Raw genomic sequence first — 17,512 nt, forward strand, 5'->3', positions numbered from 1 at the left:
TTCTAAAACTGTTGTTAAGTACTTCAAAAATACTTTTAAATAGATGATTTGAATCAAAATTCAGGCTTCGAATTTGCAGTTTCAGAGAACATAGTTGAGATAACCCAGTGAAAAAGACTGTGATGACAAGGTGTTGAACTAATAAGGGAAGTAAATTGGCAGTACTTAGGTAATGAGATACCACGTAAGGACATGTATTTTGTTTTTCTTTTCCAAAGTGCGATTGACTTGTAGCTCTGAACGGCATGCAAAATCTCTATAGCTATGTAATACAATGGATGATGTATTCATCGGTGTTTTGTTTCTAAACTTGGTTTAATTTATTACGGCTTCCGTGATTTTGCTTAATTTGCAAGTAAGGAGTGAAATTTTATATTAATATATTTTTTTCTCATTAAATACAGTTTATAACACTGCCTTCATGGATTTATTACTGCAGGCAGTATGAACCTTTCTCTGTAGCTTGGAAGATTACGAACTGAGGTGGTTTGTCCTTGTTTTTTTCTGGCTCTTTCCTTTGACTCTTCTTGATGAAGCAGTTTCATACACTTCCCTCTCAAGCGTGGATATGTCAGGGGATCAGCGTGATGGGATTCTGCTGCACTGCGTTTTCTTGCATTCAGCATTTCCTGTTCCCACCTAAGGATGATTTTGGGCAGCTTTTCAGGCATAATGACCACTTTTCAAGACAATCTCTGCATCTGGTTGCCCCCATTAAGAACGAGTTGGCATAGAGGGAGCTGGTTGCTGTATAACAGCGCTTGAAGCAGGCAAAGCCACACACAGAAACCTCTGGTACTGCTAAAATGGTTGGGTCCCGTGGATTTTTAACGTGGTTTGTGGGACGATCAGGCATTTTTAGGGTTGTCGTGGGAAGTAGCAGTATTGTTCATGGGGCAGCTCTTCACCTCTTTGTCTCCCTGCCATGTTTAGACAGGATGGGAAAAATAAACACAGCCCGTTGTTCAGGGTGGGGAAAATGTGAATTGCTCCATGTCCTGCCTCACTTGGAATACACGAATGTTGGAGTACAGAGCTGCAGATAAAATGTTTTCAGTGATGTCAAAGGTACCTGGAGAAGGTGAAAATGTTTAAAAGCTCATTTATCTAAACAGCCAAGAAATAGAAACACGTGATGAGGTAACCTATCCAGATTCCCCAGAATGGTATGAGTCAAAAGTCATAGCCACAAACAGTCTTTTTTGCTAATGGAAAACTTCCCAGGTTTCTTTTAATGCCTGTGCCGTCAAAGTATTATAACTTCAGCTTTCAGGGAAAAGTGAACAGTTTTACTGCCATAGTTTTGCTTGTGTTGCTCAAAAGATTCACTGTTCATGAAGAAAGGAAGAAAGAATGAATATTGCATAAAGTCGTCTGGTTAAGCTTGAAGCGAGAGATCTTACTGCAAATTTACTTGCAGCTGACCAAAAGTGGCGATTTGAATTAAAAATTTAACAGATATTGACAACTGGAGCCTCCAGTGTGATGATATAACCTACTTTGGTGCCATCCTAAATTAGAGAGTATTCAGTGATCCAAAATCATTAGTTCTAGATTAACCTTGTGTGGCCTGGATGGAATCAGCCCAATGGCGATTAATAGAAACAAGACAGGAAATCTGATCTAGTAATGACATTTGAGCCTGCTTCCTGCTGGTGCTGGGTTTAGATGTATTTTGAGCATTAATTAGCGTGGAGGTCTGTCTTTTTTATTATTTGAAATGGAACTGATATACGTAGTTGCTGTACAGACTGGCAAAGCAGGCACTGTGGACAGGCCAGGCTCTTTTCCTCGTCTTACTAATTAGATGGTGGAAGAGGGCCCTGTGTTTACCCAGTGTAAGCACGCAGAATTGTGGATTAGTCTCCACAACTGTACGAAGAAAGAATTGATAAAGTAAGATTAAATACTCTCTATGTCATGTTGTAATGCTGTGAATATGAGTGTAAATGATCTTTTGTGTGTGATTAGAAAAAAATCAGTAGAACAACCAAAAGGCTTAATTTTATATCACTCGAATTATGCAGTTTAAATTGATTAGTCATGATTTTTCATAAATGATATAAACATATTAATACAGTTTTTACTATTTTTAATCATATTTAATAAATACTTTAAGAGCAAGATTGTCAGCAGTGCATACATAATTAAAATGATCCAGGCATACTCTATTGAGGCTATAAGGGAAGTCAGTATCTACCTGACATTTCATGATGGAGGTGTAGGAATATGATCCTTTTTCTGTCTCCTGCTAATTTCTAATTTATAAAGGTGTATTGAGATTTAAAAACAGCACCGTTGCTGGAGCTAAGATCTGTTGAAAGTATTGGTCCTTAGTCTGAGGAATTCCCCACTCTGATGCAGTCTTTAACAGCCCGATCTTTCCAGAATTAAACGATACTTGAAGTAGCTGCTAAAGTACCTGCCGTGGGTCGCCTGCTAATGTGAAACTTTAATTCTCCTCAGGGAGCTCTGATCTCATTTGCCTTCAGTGCATGTGCAGCTCTGTCTAGATAAAGGAGTAAGGTGATTTTTTTTTTTTATGTGTTGCCATGTTCCCCAAAAGTAATCTTGATGTCACCTTCCCAGGTGAGGCTGTTTTCAGTCCAATGATTACTGCCCATAGTATAAAAACTCCATTTGACAACAAATTTTGAGATTTTTATGTTTACTTTTATACTATATTGGAATCACTACGAAACCTTTCAGATATCTTTTCCAAACAAAAGTGGAACCCACTTTTTTTTTCTTTCCAATCCCCACATATCAAGGCTTTTTTACTCTCCTCTCTCCCTGCTGAGACCTGAAAAAGTGTCTGTCCTAACCCTCTGAACCCTGTACTACAGGGAATGTTGTACAGCACTGTGAAACCTCATTTAATCTGATAAATCTCAGAAATATTTTGGCTTCGAGAGAGCATTGTATTTAGACAAAATGTAATTTAGTCAAAAGTATTCTAACCACCATCTCAGCGATCCTTCAGCATTCAACAAAATGAGACTCACATGAGCAAAAATGTTAATTGGATTTTTTTGTTTCCCTCTAGCTAAATCCCAAATTAAAAATCGCTAAACCCTGTTCATTGCTACACAGCAGTGGGTTTCTGAGCCCAGAGACTGGATTTCTGAAGACTGAGAGCAGTATCCTGGGTCCTCATGGTTTCTGTATCAAGGGGTAATGAGAGCTGCTAGCCAGCCATACACGAGAGCTTCTCAAAAACAATTATGAAATTTTCAAACTCATAGCCTGGGTATAGATTGTATTAAGAGTACACTCATAAGAAATTAATGAGGACTTAATGATTAATGGATACTGAATAAATGATTCATAGTTTATTGTGGAGTCCCAGCAAGTCAGCTGTATGCCTATGACTCTTCTGAAGTCCTTACAGCCTTTTTGACAAATACTGCTCATGTCTTTATAATTTTCATGACATATGTATATGTAAACTGCCTGCAGCTCTATCTTTAGTGTAAAGTGCAGACTAAAGTTTTGAAGTATTGGCTAGATTTTGGAACGTGCACATTCTCATTAAGTCTGTGTTTTATAATGTCTCCCTTATCTACCTCTTAGCAGCTGTTCAGGTTAGTGTGAGAGAAGAATTCAAAAAACCCATCCTTGTGTAGCACCTTTTGGAGTATGAGGAAGGCCTCATCAGTACGAACATTGGACAGCATAGTATTCTCTTCACATACCAAAGAACTGGACCAAAACTCTGGCCACATGAGGCATCGGTCTGATGTATTTAGACTTGTGACTGCCCTGCAGCTGGTGAGGAATGCTGTTCATACCCTAAAGCACTAGTTTCCAGACCTTCTCGGCTCACTTTCATCTTATCATTTCACTTGACTACCACGTGCATTTCTCATGCAGCTCTGAACTTAACATATTGGGCCAGTTTGCAGAAGATCCCTCCCTAAAGAACTCTGACTCTTGGATCTCTAAGGAAAAATTCTTTTCAGTCTTCACATTCCTGTTCCTTCTGTAGGCAGTGCCAGCCATGAAAACTTCCCTGCTATCCTCCCCTCAACTCCTCAGTCTGGTCAATGAGCAGTGGCCCCCTCTGACCTCCAGCCTGCTGCCTAAAATGCCTATTTCAGCATCATGTCAACAACAGATAGGCAGGAGAAAGAGCTAATCTTCTGTAAAGGTAACTTCTTGACTTGCTGTTTCCTCTTTCAGCTGCCGGCTCACCTCTTTGAAACTCTTTCCCTCCCTCTCTTCCTCCCTCTCTCTGTCCCTGCTCTTGCCATGTCTCTGCCACCATGATTTGTACCCTTGACTGTCTTCATACCAAGATCTTTGGGTTAGTTTCCATCAGATGCTTAGTATGTCTTCATATATTTGCTAAAGATTATTAATGATTCTCCTGTTACGTACACTTGGCACGTACAGTGACCAGTCTTCCTCTCTTTAGTGTTACTTGAGAGATACTAGCTGTGAAGCTGTTAGCTCTGTCTGAAAAATAATTTTCTTTTGGTTTTGAGGCTCCTTACATCCTCATGGCTGACTCATGACCTCTCTTATTATTTACTAGATTTTAGTGGCGTAGCTAGGAGACAAATACAGCAACACTGTCATTGTTTTGTTGTATTTACGCCTTTTAGAATATCTTAGGTAGCAGCAGAAACTTCAGTTCTATTAAAACGTTGCTAGATGTTGTATTGACCCAGTATTATGTAATACTGTGCGTACTTTTTCAGTTTTCCTGTTTGCAAGCAATATGAACCTATGCACGCTCTTAAGAGCTTCTTCAGCTTTATGCCAGTATGTGCTTGCTTATGCAATGCTGTAAACATCTGTAGGTCCTAAATCACAATTTATGGTTCCCTTTGTTAAAAGAACCACCCATGATGAGAAGTTTTTAGGGAAGACAAGCTAAGTGATAGCTTGCAATGAGGAAATGTGGTAGAACACAGGGGGGCCAGTTAGCTTGGTCAGTTAGGGAGTGGTTCTGCTAACAGCAAGGTCACGGGTTCAATCCGCGGTCGGTCCCCATGTGTTGCCTGATCTCCCTGAGAGGCGTCCCTGCCCATGACAGGGAGGTTGGATTAAATTATCTCTAAGATCCCTTCCAGCCTAGGCCATTCTATGATTCTATGATTATGTTTATAGCATGGGTAGGATTCCAGGAGGTTAGATGAATATCCTTTGCAGTAAGAAAAACAGATTAAGCAGGAAACAGTGCAAAAATGTACTCCTTTATTCAGTTATCAGTCAAGTGCTATGCTAGATGCTCTGGTAACACTCATGTTTTTCTGACAGTGTTCTGATGTGTATCTATACTGTGTCGAAATAGCGTGTTATTTCTGAACACCTCAGATGTTGTCCTCTGCAGCTTTGAAAAGGTGAGAAACGACCTTAACGTGGACATTGTCTCAAGGTGGCTGAGGTACGCAAAGGCTTCTCTGTGGCAAACCCGTCACTTGAGTTAGCAGAGAGTGAGAAGAACAGATCTATGTAAGGTCAGGAAAATTATCAGGGAGTTCATCTGATCAATACTTTTCTTGTCTACAAATCAGAAGGAAGTATCAGTAGATGCTAGAGTGTTTCATCTAGGTGTCCACTTGTAAGGATTGAAATCCTTCTAAAGCTGTGGTCTTGGGAGAGGGCAGAAATACTCCCCTGAGCTTAGTTGTGTCAGAGAAGAACGGAGTGTGCTTGAGCCCAAGAAGGAGAGGACACTGTGTTGGTCTCCAGGACCATTAGATACCTAACTCTTGTGATTTTAACATAGGATTTTAATTCATGCCTTTGAACTGAGACGGACTGCTTCCCTAGGCTACGTGATGATCCCCTACATGATTTCTCCTCCTCAGACCTCGAGCTTTGAGAATGGCATGTTGGGCACCCTGTGGTGTCTCACTAAATGCTTGCAATGCATATGTCTGCTTTTTGTCCAGGGTCCCAGAATAGTCAATGTAGAAGAGCATCACGTTTCCCAAAGGCATTAGCGAGGACCTAAGTGCTCACCCAGGTGAGCTCACTGAGGTGAGCAGCTGTGGTGTTAAGAATGTCTTCAGTACGGTTTGAATTATCATCATTTTACCTCTCTCCTGTAGAGTTCATTCACAGAGTCATAGAATGTTTTGGGATGCGTGATTAATACGCTGTAGTTAATTGGGCATTGTCCTGTGGTAGAGAGCAAACAGTTTCTAAGGCTATGTATAGTACAAGCTGTCAAAAAGGCAAGCATCCTGGTGTAAAAATGATAAACTGTATTTGTTCTAGAAGTTGTCTTACCTTCCGCTCTCTAGGTCAAATCAGGAACATAGGCTTTTCACTGCACCTATACGAGAAGGAAAATCTATTGAAGTCCATCTAATTCTTAATTTGCCTCTTCTGGTACAAAGTATCAATTTTTGAGCATTCAATTTTTTGGTTCATTTGTATACAGGTAATTCAGCTGCGATATTTCGTATTTAGTAGTGTTCTAGTTCATGTCTTCAGTACTCCTTGCATTTTGCTGTTCCGTGACCAACTCCGTATCATGCTAAGGACACCTTTCATTTCCCAAGGAAACCCGAATGTGACTAGAACTTATTCCAAACTACTAGGTGAGACTCTTTGAGCTGTATTTTGCTGAATACTGCTTTTTTTCAGTAGTGATTTTGAAATAAGGACAAAGAGACATTGTAAAGGAATTGAGAAGGTGGCAGGAGGACTCAGATGTTGAATATTGTAGATTCACAGAGGAGAATATGAATCTAAACATTCATTTCCCCTTCTACAACACCAGAGAAATATAGGGTTGAGCTCCTGCCTTCTGTAGGCAGCGCTGATTGAGCTTGCAGGGTTGTTTTCAGCATGGATTTGTGCTGTACTGCCAGAACCTCATAGTCTTACCGAATCGCATCTAGTGTGCTGAACTATCAGGCACTTCAGAGTTGAGAGTCGTCATTGTTTCACAGGACCCAGTTCAGAATCTGTTATCTCTTCAAGGAGAGGTTTTACCGTGGTGGGTGACTCAACCGTCTTGGGTTTTGTTTCCTGCAGTTTCAGGAGTGATGTCACAGAGAAGGCAGGCAGCATCTGCAGAAATACTCTCATTAATGATGTTAGTGTGATAGAATTTGATATGTTAAAATGTGATCCATCTGTATTATTCTCATGTTTGCAATAGACAGTCGACAATAAATAATTGCTGGTGACCTTGTTTAACAAAAGCTCTGTCTGTAATATGCCTGCAGGCGCTGACTTACAACATCCTGGGTTTAGTTCAGGGTTTGGTTTGGAATGTCTGCAAATAAAAAAAAAAGGAGTGGCAGAAAAGAAGCCAAAAAATCTTAATGGGTTTTCCTAGGAGGGAGACAAACTGTATCTTCTGTCATGTTTTAAGGCAGATTTAAAAGGAAAGTGATTAAAAATGTAAAAGAGTATGAACAAGGAAACTGGATACATGCACAAACTGCCTCTCTTCTGCTTACAGCCCAGCTGTGCTGACAGGCCTTCTGTTCACTCCTTTAGACTAGCAGAGAAAGATGCAGAAAGTGTGCAGCAATACCCATTTGAGAGGTAAAATAATTAAATTCTACTAGTTTGCTAAAATTCACAGTTGTACAATTCTGCCTTCTGGCATGAAATACAAAGACAGGTTTTCAGTCATTTTAGCGTCCTGTGAACAATAGTTCCCTGCCCTTGTAATTAAAAAAAAAAAAAAAAAATCAATGAAATGCTGTTTCTTTGCTATGCACATGTATCATTGAGCTTTTACAACCACATGGTTGCTGTGCCACCATTACTCCTTTTGACCAGGGAAAAGCTTATGTTGACATTTAGAGCCTGCTGGTGCTGTGACCAGATAGTTCTTCATCTGTACACATGTAACTGTCTTTTGCCTTGTGTTTGCTTTATTTTAATACTGATGTGAATGCCTGGATTTTCCTTTTAAACGAATGTGTGTGTCACAGTTTCTCTCTTCCCTTGGACCTCTCTGAGGGCAGTGCTAAAACCTGCAGGTCCTTCCTTCTAAATCTGGGGGTAGGGTGCTGGTCCGGCCCAGGGGGTCCGAGCCCTCTCAGAGGGAAGCAGAGGAGCAGCGCTGTTGATCCAGTGGCAAACACGGGCCCTGAGCTCTGTTTACTTTCTGAAGGTCTCCCCTTTCGGAGCTGTCGAATTAAATAGGGTGCCACGACAATGTTTCTCTCCTTATGTTTCTAGAGGGCAAGAACCTTGGATCTGCCAGTAATCTCTGGCTTCCTGTACAGTTATGGAAAATATTGCTCCAGTTAAGCAGCTGTACCAACCCCCGTGTCCCATAATTAATTTCCTTTTTACTAGTTTCTGAACTTTCTTAACCACTGCTCTACTTTGGCTTCTGTGCTTTGTAAGTTTTTTAAGATTTGTGGTTAGTTGAAAGAGCTTGCTTCAGGCTGAAATTTAGCCTGAAGAGTCATTGAACATAGCTAGAAATAGATTTTCTTTCTACAGGAGAAATATGTTCCAAGCACTGAATGATAAATCAATAAACACAGATAATTTGGTGTTGCTGTGGCGTTTTGAGTTTGGGGGGGGTTTCTGTTAAATGCCACTTGAGTGAGTAATTTGCAATGTGAATTAGGACATGGGTGTTTTCTTCATTGAAAGCGTTGGTTATTAGTCATTCATCTATTTAATACGGCAGTGGATGATTTAAAATAAGTTTCCTAAATTATCAAACTAAAACAAGGGAAAAAGACTGTCTTAATAGCTAGTCCCTGGCTTACTATGTGGTAATTGTACCTAGACACAATTTCAGGTTTGTGCTGGATCTCATTAGACTTTGTTGAGATTGTGTAGGTGTGTATGTATGTAAGTCACCTGTGAAATCAGGTTGTTTGGTCAGCACGACCGCAAGGAGCCCGGAGGCCTTAGTTTTGGATCATGGCAGTGAGAGCCGAGGATGGGCAGTGTCTCTAAAGAGGCCTGGGCAAAACAGGCTCTGTCTCCTGAAGGCCATTCGCTTGCATGGATACCAATTGGACTTTTATGCATGGCCAACATCTCGTCTTGTTTTTTAATGTTGTATAAGGTTTTGAAAATATGTTAAGATTTGCCTTCATCTCTTTTCACCCCAGAAGAGTCTGGCACTTTGAAAAAAAACCTCTCCACTTAATTTCCCTGAATACTGTTTACTTCCTTGTGTTCTCTTGTGGCACTTGTTAGAACTATAGCTGACCTATGCCATTATTTTTCTATTCCAAGGAGAGAGGACAGGTCCTGAGTTTGACAGATGTTAAATTAATACATTGACCACCTTAAAACTGTTTCCTAGGGCATTTAGGTCCCCTTTCCTTGTGAAGGAAGGACTGTTCTCTTTCAGCAGTTTAACCAGTGGTTTCTGTTCACTGAGGTTTTGAATAAGTGTTCAAGCAGGAGGACTGTATATATTGTATGTCGGATGAGGAGCGGCTGAGGGATCTGGGGCTGTTTAGCTAGAGAAGAGGAGATTGAGGGGAGACCTTATCCCTCTCTACAACTACTTGAAAGGAGGTTTTAGCAGGGGGGGTTGGTCTGTTCTCCCTAGTGGTGAATGGTAAGACAAGAGGAAATGGCCTTAAATTGCACCAGGGGAGGCTCAGATTGGATATTAGGAAGAATTTTTTTACTGAAAGGGTTGTCAGCCATTGGAACAGACTGCCCAGGGAGGTGCTTGAGTCACCATCCCTGGGAGTGTTTAAGAGACAGGTGGATGTTGCGTGGAAGGGCACGGTTTGGTGGTGTTCGTAGGGCTAGGAAAAGGTTGGACTGGATGATCTTGAAGGTCTCCTCCAGCCGAAACTGTTCTATGATTCTGTGACTAATGGAGAAGGCCTTCATTCTGATATTTAGCTCTGTCAAAAGGCAGTTCATGTGTTTGTCTTTCCTAGGTACGGGCAGCGGATCCCTCTCCCACGCTCTCATCAGGACAGTGGCTCCCACAGGGCACTTGTACACGGTGGAGTTCCACCAACAGAGAGCCGAGAAGGCCAGGGAGGAGTTTCGAGAGCATGGCGTGGAGCACCTGGTCACCGTCACCAACCAGGATGTCTGCAAAAATGGGTTTGGTGTCTCCAACATTGCAGATGCCGTGTTCCTAGATATCCCTTCTCCGTGGGAAGCCATAGGACATGCAAAGTCAGCGTTAAAAGCTGAAGGTAACTGCACTTACCTCTTTCTGTTCGGGAAGTATTGTGCATGCACACATCTCTGCCTCTGAGCCAAATGCTAAATCTGCTCGCTTCCATTGTGCGATCATTGTCCTCAAATGTCAAAGTCTCTAGGCATTTCTACAGCTGAAAAACCTTCAAAAGAGGTCTTCAATTTACCGTGAAAGATTTGAGAGGAGAAGAACACCTTTTTCCTACAGGCCTGTGCTAGCTGCTACACTTAGCATGGGCAGTTTATAAAAAACCCTTTGAACCTTTGTTAAGTGCTTTGTGCTAGATCTGAGCTGTGTGGAAATCAGAAGTAACAATCCTGAAAGCAAATTTCTTTGGCAATTTAGTGGAAAGGTGTTTGTATAAAAGGTATTTAGACACACTTCACATCAATCATTGCGGATTTGGACCTATTCAACAGAGCACCCCATCAGTAATATTAGAGAAAATATGCTTGCTTGTTTCTGCCTTAGATCTCTGCTGTTGGAGCTAATGAGACATTTGCCATTGGTTGCAGTGGGAATGTAAAATAAAGGCTGTTCTAACTTATGCCAGTTATTCTGGGATTGTGACAGCAAATGAGAGCTGCTGTTGAGGTATTGGATGGATTTTGTCAAATTTTATCAGTCTTTTCCTTACTGAAAAATAAGCTTCGGTGAATAAATCATTCTTTTATCCTAGAATAAGGTCTTCCCTAATGAATATTTTACTAGTGTGACTATACTAGTATAGAGCTGAACTAACTTGTTCCAGAGCACTTCCATCTACAAAAGTGACTTTCATAATCATGAGAGCAGAGAGTACTGAACAGTGCCTGTGCTGGGACATGAGTTTAGTAAAACTTGATTATCTGCCAAGGCCCAATTCTTTGTTAAAATATGTAATCACAGGCCTGACTTCAAGTAAATTGCTAGGTCTTCTTGAAGTCACAAGATTTAAGCTTGCTCTTAAAGATCGCTGAATGTGCATTGCTGTGCTCAGTCAGGACTGACCCAACTGTTAGGCTACCTCAGCTGCTACTGCAGATTTTTTAGAGAGCTTTCTGATAGCAATGTAAGACATGTTTTCTTTAAAAAGTGAGCAAATAAAGAGACTTACTGGCGCTCTGTACCTGCAAGGTACAGCTCAATTTGTAGCTGCTTTCCAGTGTGTCCTGGGAAAAACTAATTTTCACTGCACTCTACGATGCCCTTCCCATGCTCAAATTATCTAATCTAGTGAGCACAACACTCAGCTGACTTCCCAGCTTAGAAAGCGCTGCATTGCGCAGTCCAATTTGAATTATTCAAGTGGTACATGTTTAGAATACTAAGCAGAGCTGCTTGAACGGTTCCAAGTTTTGAATCCTTGTCTCACTCCAGCATTTGAAATCCTAGAAAAGGTATTATAGTCCCAAACTGTCCATACCATCTGGTTATACTTTTCTGTGCTGTGCCTCAAGGTTACATCTGCTTAGGCAATGTAAATAATACCTTAAAATCACACATTTTTGTGTTTGCAAAGTGGCATCATGTGCTTTATGTACCAGTCAAAAGGCAAAGTTGCTGATCCTTGCTGCAGTTCTTGCTGCAAACAGCCACCGGTGTCTGAGATCTGTTATTAGTCTAAGGCTCACCTGTTGGGTTTCATAGGACCAGACTGAGCTGGTTTTCTTGTTCGCATAAAGTGTAGTTGATTGCAGTAGTGATAGGTACAGACTTACACACATTACTGTTTATTTCAAGTCATGTGGGTAGGTTTGTGTGTGGTTTTTATTTTAACTGCTGTGGAGTCTAAAATATGATAGAAGCGTGTCTGTAACTGCTTCCCCTTCTCTACCACAGGCATCTAATTTTACAGTGCTCCTTTGTTTTGTTTTCAAATAATTAAAGCTCTTCTGCAGCGAGAACAGTCTGTGCACATACTGCTGTTGTTCACCACTTTTCCAAGGGTTAGTACAGTGATAAAGCATCACTGGAGAAAAGGAGTTGTTCCACTCTTCTCCCTTCATGCCCTCTCTCTCACATCTGGACAGGGTCACGTTTGAACCATTCGCACTCTGGCTTTTATTGTGATGTGCCACGCAGATATCGCAGCTGTACTTCCAGAGAGCGGTCACTTATTCCTCAAAGTCTTAAGATACTTTGAATGAAATCAGAGCTAAGCAAATTCAATATATAGCGTCAGCTAGCCTCCTCTTTCAAACCACAATATTCATTATAGAGTGTCGTTATACAGTATGTAAGAGAGACTTCTTAACAAAGCCTTATCAAATCTGCGTTTTCTCTCCTACTTAAGCTCAAGATCCTCAACAGTTGCAGCTCCTAGCAGGCTGAGTGTTAATGATCCTCTTCACAGGGTCCATTTATCACTCACGTTATGCCTTGCACCACACTGTAAATACACTACTTACAGTAGCTTGGCCTCCCATTTAAAGCATTGCCAAGCTCCGGAGAGATCAAAGAGTAAAATGGCACAGTAGAGTTGTGACTAGAAGGTTCTTGTTCTCTGGTGATGTGCTCTGCCAGCGTTCAGGCTGGCGTCTCAGCTGCATCCTTCGGTGCTGATTTCACCAGTCACACTTTCAGCAGAAACACCGCTTGCAATCTCTCTCGGGGACTGCTGCACTGCAGAACTTGCTTTGCGTTTCCAGACGTGGACTGTTTTTCTTTTGCAGCTTCTGCTGATTAATGCTTTTCTATAGTCATAGCTGCTGTTCCCAATATCTGACCTTGGTGGTTTCTGCAAAGTTGTTGCTGTTAACCCCTTGTGGCGAAATTAAAAAAAAAAAAAAAAAATTGCCAGGTAACGAAAATATTTTCAATATTTTACAGTTCTTAAATGCCCTGAAACTTTTGACTCACAGTTATCTCACAGCTGAATACTGTAGTGCTTTGAATATAATTCTGCACCCACCTACTCTATTCTCATAAATATTGTCTATTTATTCCAAGGCAGTAGAAGATGAGGCAGAAACCCGTTTGTACAACAGTTTTCCTACAGATTTTAAATTTTCAGGTAGGGAGGCAGAAAAATACAGCTATATATTTGGTTGGATTGGCCTCCTGTGTTATCAGTCAGTCCCTGGTGGTCTTTAAATTAACAGTCTGAGTAAAAAAAATGTTAACATCACCCCTCTTTTATTTCCTTAATTTTACCTTAAATTCAGACTTGCCACTCCCTCTTCAGCATCATAAAGTCCCTAAATTATGGATTTGTCAAATTGTGATCTTGGAGATACTGCCCGTATCACGTTACACGGTGCTGTCAGATCTCCCCCCTCCAAACTCTGCGGGGAAGGCTCCCTCTGATCATCTCCCTGTTTCAGCCTCTGTGTTTCCTCTGTGTTTCCTGCTGTCACAGAAGCCCTTCAGCAGTATTCTGCTCTTTGTAGTAGTAGTTGGTTTTATGGTTTTGGTCTTATGTTTGATTCATTTGTACACAATGGACTTAAACCAGGTCTCATTTGCATTTTTTTTCCCCTTAGCATAACCATTGATTGTTGTCCTAACCTGCCAGGTTTGATTACTACAGATGTTGTAAAAGAGAATAAATAGTATCTTATCCTCCCAGTAGCCTGTCGTGCAGGTAAGGCATCGCCTGGTTTAGCTAGTTTCAATTTTCCTTTGTGCTTGCCTCCCTCCTTCCCTGAGCTTTCAGGAAATACCACATCCATGTAGAAAGTCTCACTGGCTATTTTTCTTGAGCCCTAGAGGTTATTTATGGTCCCATTTTTAAACTCCTCAGGTGTGGCTTTGAGGAGCAGCTGAAATTTGGCCACAAGCCTCACCCCTGTGGCATCTGAGCAGGTTGTACCTCAGGCTGAGTTGCACCAAGAAGAGGGCATTGACATCAAGGCTGATGTTGTTTGGGTTCGGACTATCTCGGGAACACAGAGGGAACGTGTTAGGGCAGGAAGCGGAGCCTCACAGTCTAGCACGCTGTCATCCTCCACCCATGCAGGTGGTACTCGAGTCGGTATCGACACTTCTCATGACCCTAGGAGATTGTTTTGGAATAAATGGATGAAGCAATAGGCGCTTGCGAAAGAGTGGGTGCCAGCCTTTGCTAACGTGGTACCTGCTTTGATTTGAAGGAGAATTAACTCACGGTGAGGTTAAACATCCACAAACTGAATTGAAGCTTGTCCTCTCAACACTGAGGATAGGGCCTAGTGCAAAGCTGCTCCACTAGGCTGTAGGACCGGGAACCAACCCACAAAGCAGCTCCGTCTGTTCCAGGCACTGGTGGTTGCTGAGCCAGCCCTGGCTGCTGTGTCTCCTCGGAGGGCATTAACGTAGTGCCAGTAGGTCAGGTGCACGCCATGGGCCTGGCCTGAAGTAAAAGTGATTCCTTTACCTGTCAAGAGTCAAGCAGAAGGATTCCTGCATCATCATCCGTGCTGTGGAATGCAGGCCAGAGCTATTGGCCTTTATGAAGTTTGTAGGATGTAGTTTGGGATGAAAAGATCCTTAAAACAAGTTGTTAGGTTTTCTTCTCCAGTTTGGAGCCAACTGATTTTTTTAACTTCCTTGTCTTATCCTTTTGCCAACCCACAATAGTGAGCAGGAGTAAATTCCTTTTGAAAGATGCACCGACAAATGTAGAGGTTAAGGTCACATTTGCAGAAAGTCACATCAAGCTCTTGTTAATGAGCTGGCAAGTGATTTGGAGAAAATTTTCTTTTCTGAATCAAGAAACATCCTTTAATTTCTTCCAGCAGCTGAATCCTGTAATTTCACTTGTCAGGGAAGCTACATCAAATCGCCCACGAGCACACTCACTTAAAGGACGTTCTGTCCCCTTTTACAGAGGCAATATTTTTAGTGTCCTACTAGCACAGAGTAAATGCCACGGTGATGCTGCTGGGTGACTTGCCTGCCTCGCCCCTACATGATGATAATGCCTATGTGATTTATTTCTTTTCTTCCATGAGATCTTTGTAACATAACCTTCAAATTGTGACAGTGCGCTGAAATCCCAACACCCAGAGCTGTGTTCTTTTACCAGAGATAAAAATGTCATGTTGTATTCCTTACGTCACAGAGTAATTTCTAAAATTACAGGCCATTTTCCCTGGAACTTGCTGGCGCTGCGCTGCATATGTTCTTTTTGCATCTTCTGAATAACACTTGGATGATGAAAAAACCTGTCAGAGCACTCGTGACACGTACTATAACCTACAGAAGTGAGAGCACAAAACTTGGATGTGTTTTCTGTATCGTCAGCATGCACTGGAGTTCTTGTCAATGGGGTAGCACTGCCAGATTTTCTGTGCTTGAAACCTGGTGCAGTTATTTGCTAAAAGAACTGGCAGAGGTGTTAGTCCTTCCTCAGACAAACCAGAAACAAAACTGTTTACTGGAGTTGCACAGGAACTACTCTTGAAGGAAGAGCAACTTCTAGGTCACTGACCTCTAGTAAAGATGCAAGGATGCATCTCTTGATTGCTAATCAGATACTCTCTGTTAAAATGTACAGTGCTATGTGGATGCAAATCTTCTCTTTTATTTCCCCCTTCCCTTAAGCTTTCTTCTCTAATCATTCCAGTCTGAATTGCGCGTCAGTTTTCATATTCTCTCGACCCTATTGCTGGTTACAATGACTGCCAGGACTGTGTGGGCTTGTTCCAGCCTACGGATTTGGGAGAATTAACCTCTCCATTAAATGTTTCAGACTAGCTCATTCCCTGTAAAACTGAAGGTAGAAAAAAAAATCTTTCATACAGTCTCATTATTCTCTTCTCCTCAACTGTAGCACTTGTCAGATGCATTATACATGAATAAACACATTTTTAGACAGCTCTTCAGATCAAAAAGCTCACACAGCTTCCCAATGTGAACAGGATTAATCTCAGATAATTACTATATCGATTTATGATGACACACAGATCTCATTAACCAAATTTAGGAACGGTAGCTTTCCTGAAAGGAGCGCTCAGAAAGAACACAAACTCAGTTTGTACTAAAAAGTTTCCGTTCAGTTGTTTTCACTGCTCTCTAGTCTAGTCCACCCCTTTGTGATCCACAGACTGAGCAGTGTGCCCCAGCTAGCGAGCGGGAGGGAGGGAGTACATGTCTTTTCTTCATTCCCAAAGGAATCCTTGGCATGGCAAGACAAAGCAATGCATATTCAAGTCGTTTAAACCCTAAATGCCTCTTGGTGTCTAAAGGACAAGAGGTTTTCAGAGAATCTGAGAATCATGAATGCCAAAATCTAGATTTATATCTGGTGATTGTGACAGAAAGGGTGTTGCCTAGCTGGTAATCCGGTGGGGGTACAGAGGGCAGCCCACAGTGGAGAAAATTCAGACGCATCTGGTCTGCTGAGGATGACGGCATCTCTGTTCCTAGAACAGATGAGCGTGTCCTTCTCAGTGCTGGTTTTTTGCTGTTCTGAGTCCACATTTTTGCTGGTCTAAACACACCATGGGAATTGAAGCTTCCCGGATCTTTCTATTTTAGACAGCCTCTCGCAGTCTGGAACTGCAGTTTCGTTTTTGCCTTCCAACCTTCTGCTAACTGTAGCTTTCCAGTCTTCTTGCACTATGTGCTTAATCAAACAAGCCCAGCCTGCAAGTCGAATCTGGCCTGCCCAGTTGTGTGTACAGGAAAAAGCAGAGGAGATCTTTCTCCTGCTTGTCAAGGTCCATAAAGACAGAAGCTTGATGTTTTTTCTGAGATATTTGTAGGTGTATTTATTTGGGAGGGATGTATAGTAGTAACCAGAACAATAGATATGAAAGGGAAAAAAATCAAATTGACAGAACTGCTAAAAACCACTGGATGCTCTCAGTTCTATGGAATACCGGCTGTTTCGCTGCTTTCTCACTCTTATACCTGAAAAGCTTCCAGCAGCGCAGTAAGTAAAGTAACATTATTTTTTGTTCTTCCCCTCTGGATATTAGCTGCTGCAAGCAAGAGCTTTCTTCCCTACCAAGTGGCTGGAAAGGCTGTTTTCTGTAACCCGGCTTCCCCAAGCAGTTCTCTTTGCAAGGAGGCAGCCTGATAAATCATCTCCAAGTTTGGTGTTGACGTGCTGTGCTCAGCTGACCATCCCGAGGCAAAAAGCAGGGTGCTCTGCCTTTAATTGAAGGCTTGACAAGAACCGTAGGCGGCTCTGCAGCCTGTATGGCAACAGCTGTGTGCAGGCTGCTTCGGTTTTGACACTAAATCTAGAGCATGTGAATTCGAAAGCCTAAACATATCTTGATACACTTATAGTCAGAATAAATAAGAATGGGCTTGCTGTAAATGTAGATATATTTCCCTTTTTTATTGCAGTATAAAACACCAAAACCAAAAAGCCTGAATGAAGCAGTAGTAAGTCTCTGGTCTCTCTGCAATTTCTTGCTTTGTAGACAAAGAGTTATTGTGAACTGACATTTAGCTAAGTTAGACGTTTGTTCAGTGCCC

General features: G+C 41.7%; 1 protein-coding gene across 1 annotated transcript in view; it reads left to right on the forward strand.

The window, feature by feature from the left end:
* The window catches only part of TRMT61A (tRNA methyltransferase 61 homolog A (S. cerevisiae)), a 20,566-nt gene that overhangs the window by 694 nt on the left and 2,360 nt on the right, over nt 1–17,512 (forward strand). The window contains exon 2 of the mRNA XM_009878958.1: nt 9,849–10,115. Within this exon, the coding sequence (XP_009877260.1) occupies nt 9,849–10,115 (267 nt within the window). The remainder of the gene's footprint in view (nt 1–9,848; nt 10,116–17,512) is intronic.

Source organism: Apaloderma vittatum, unplaced genomic scaffold, assembly GCF_000703405.1.
Source record: "Apaloderma vittatum isolate BGI_N311 unplaced genomic scaffold, ASM70340v1 scaffold11311, whole genome shotgun sequence".
In the NCBI taxonomy this organism is placed as follows: Eukaryota; Metazoa; Chordata; class Aves; order Trogoniformes; family Trogonidae; genus Apaloderma; species Apaloderma vittatum.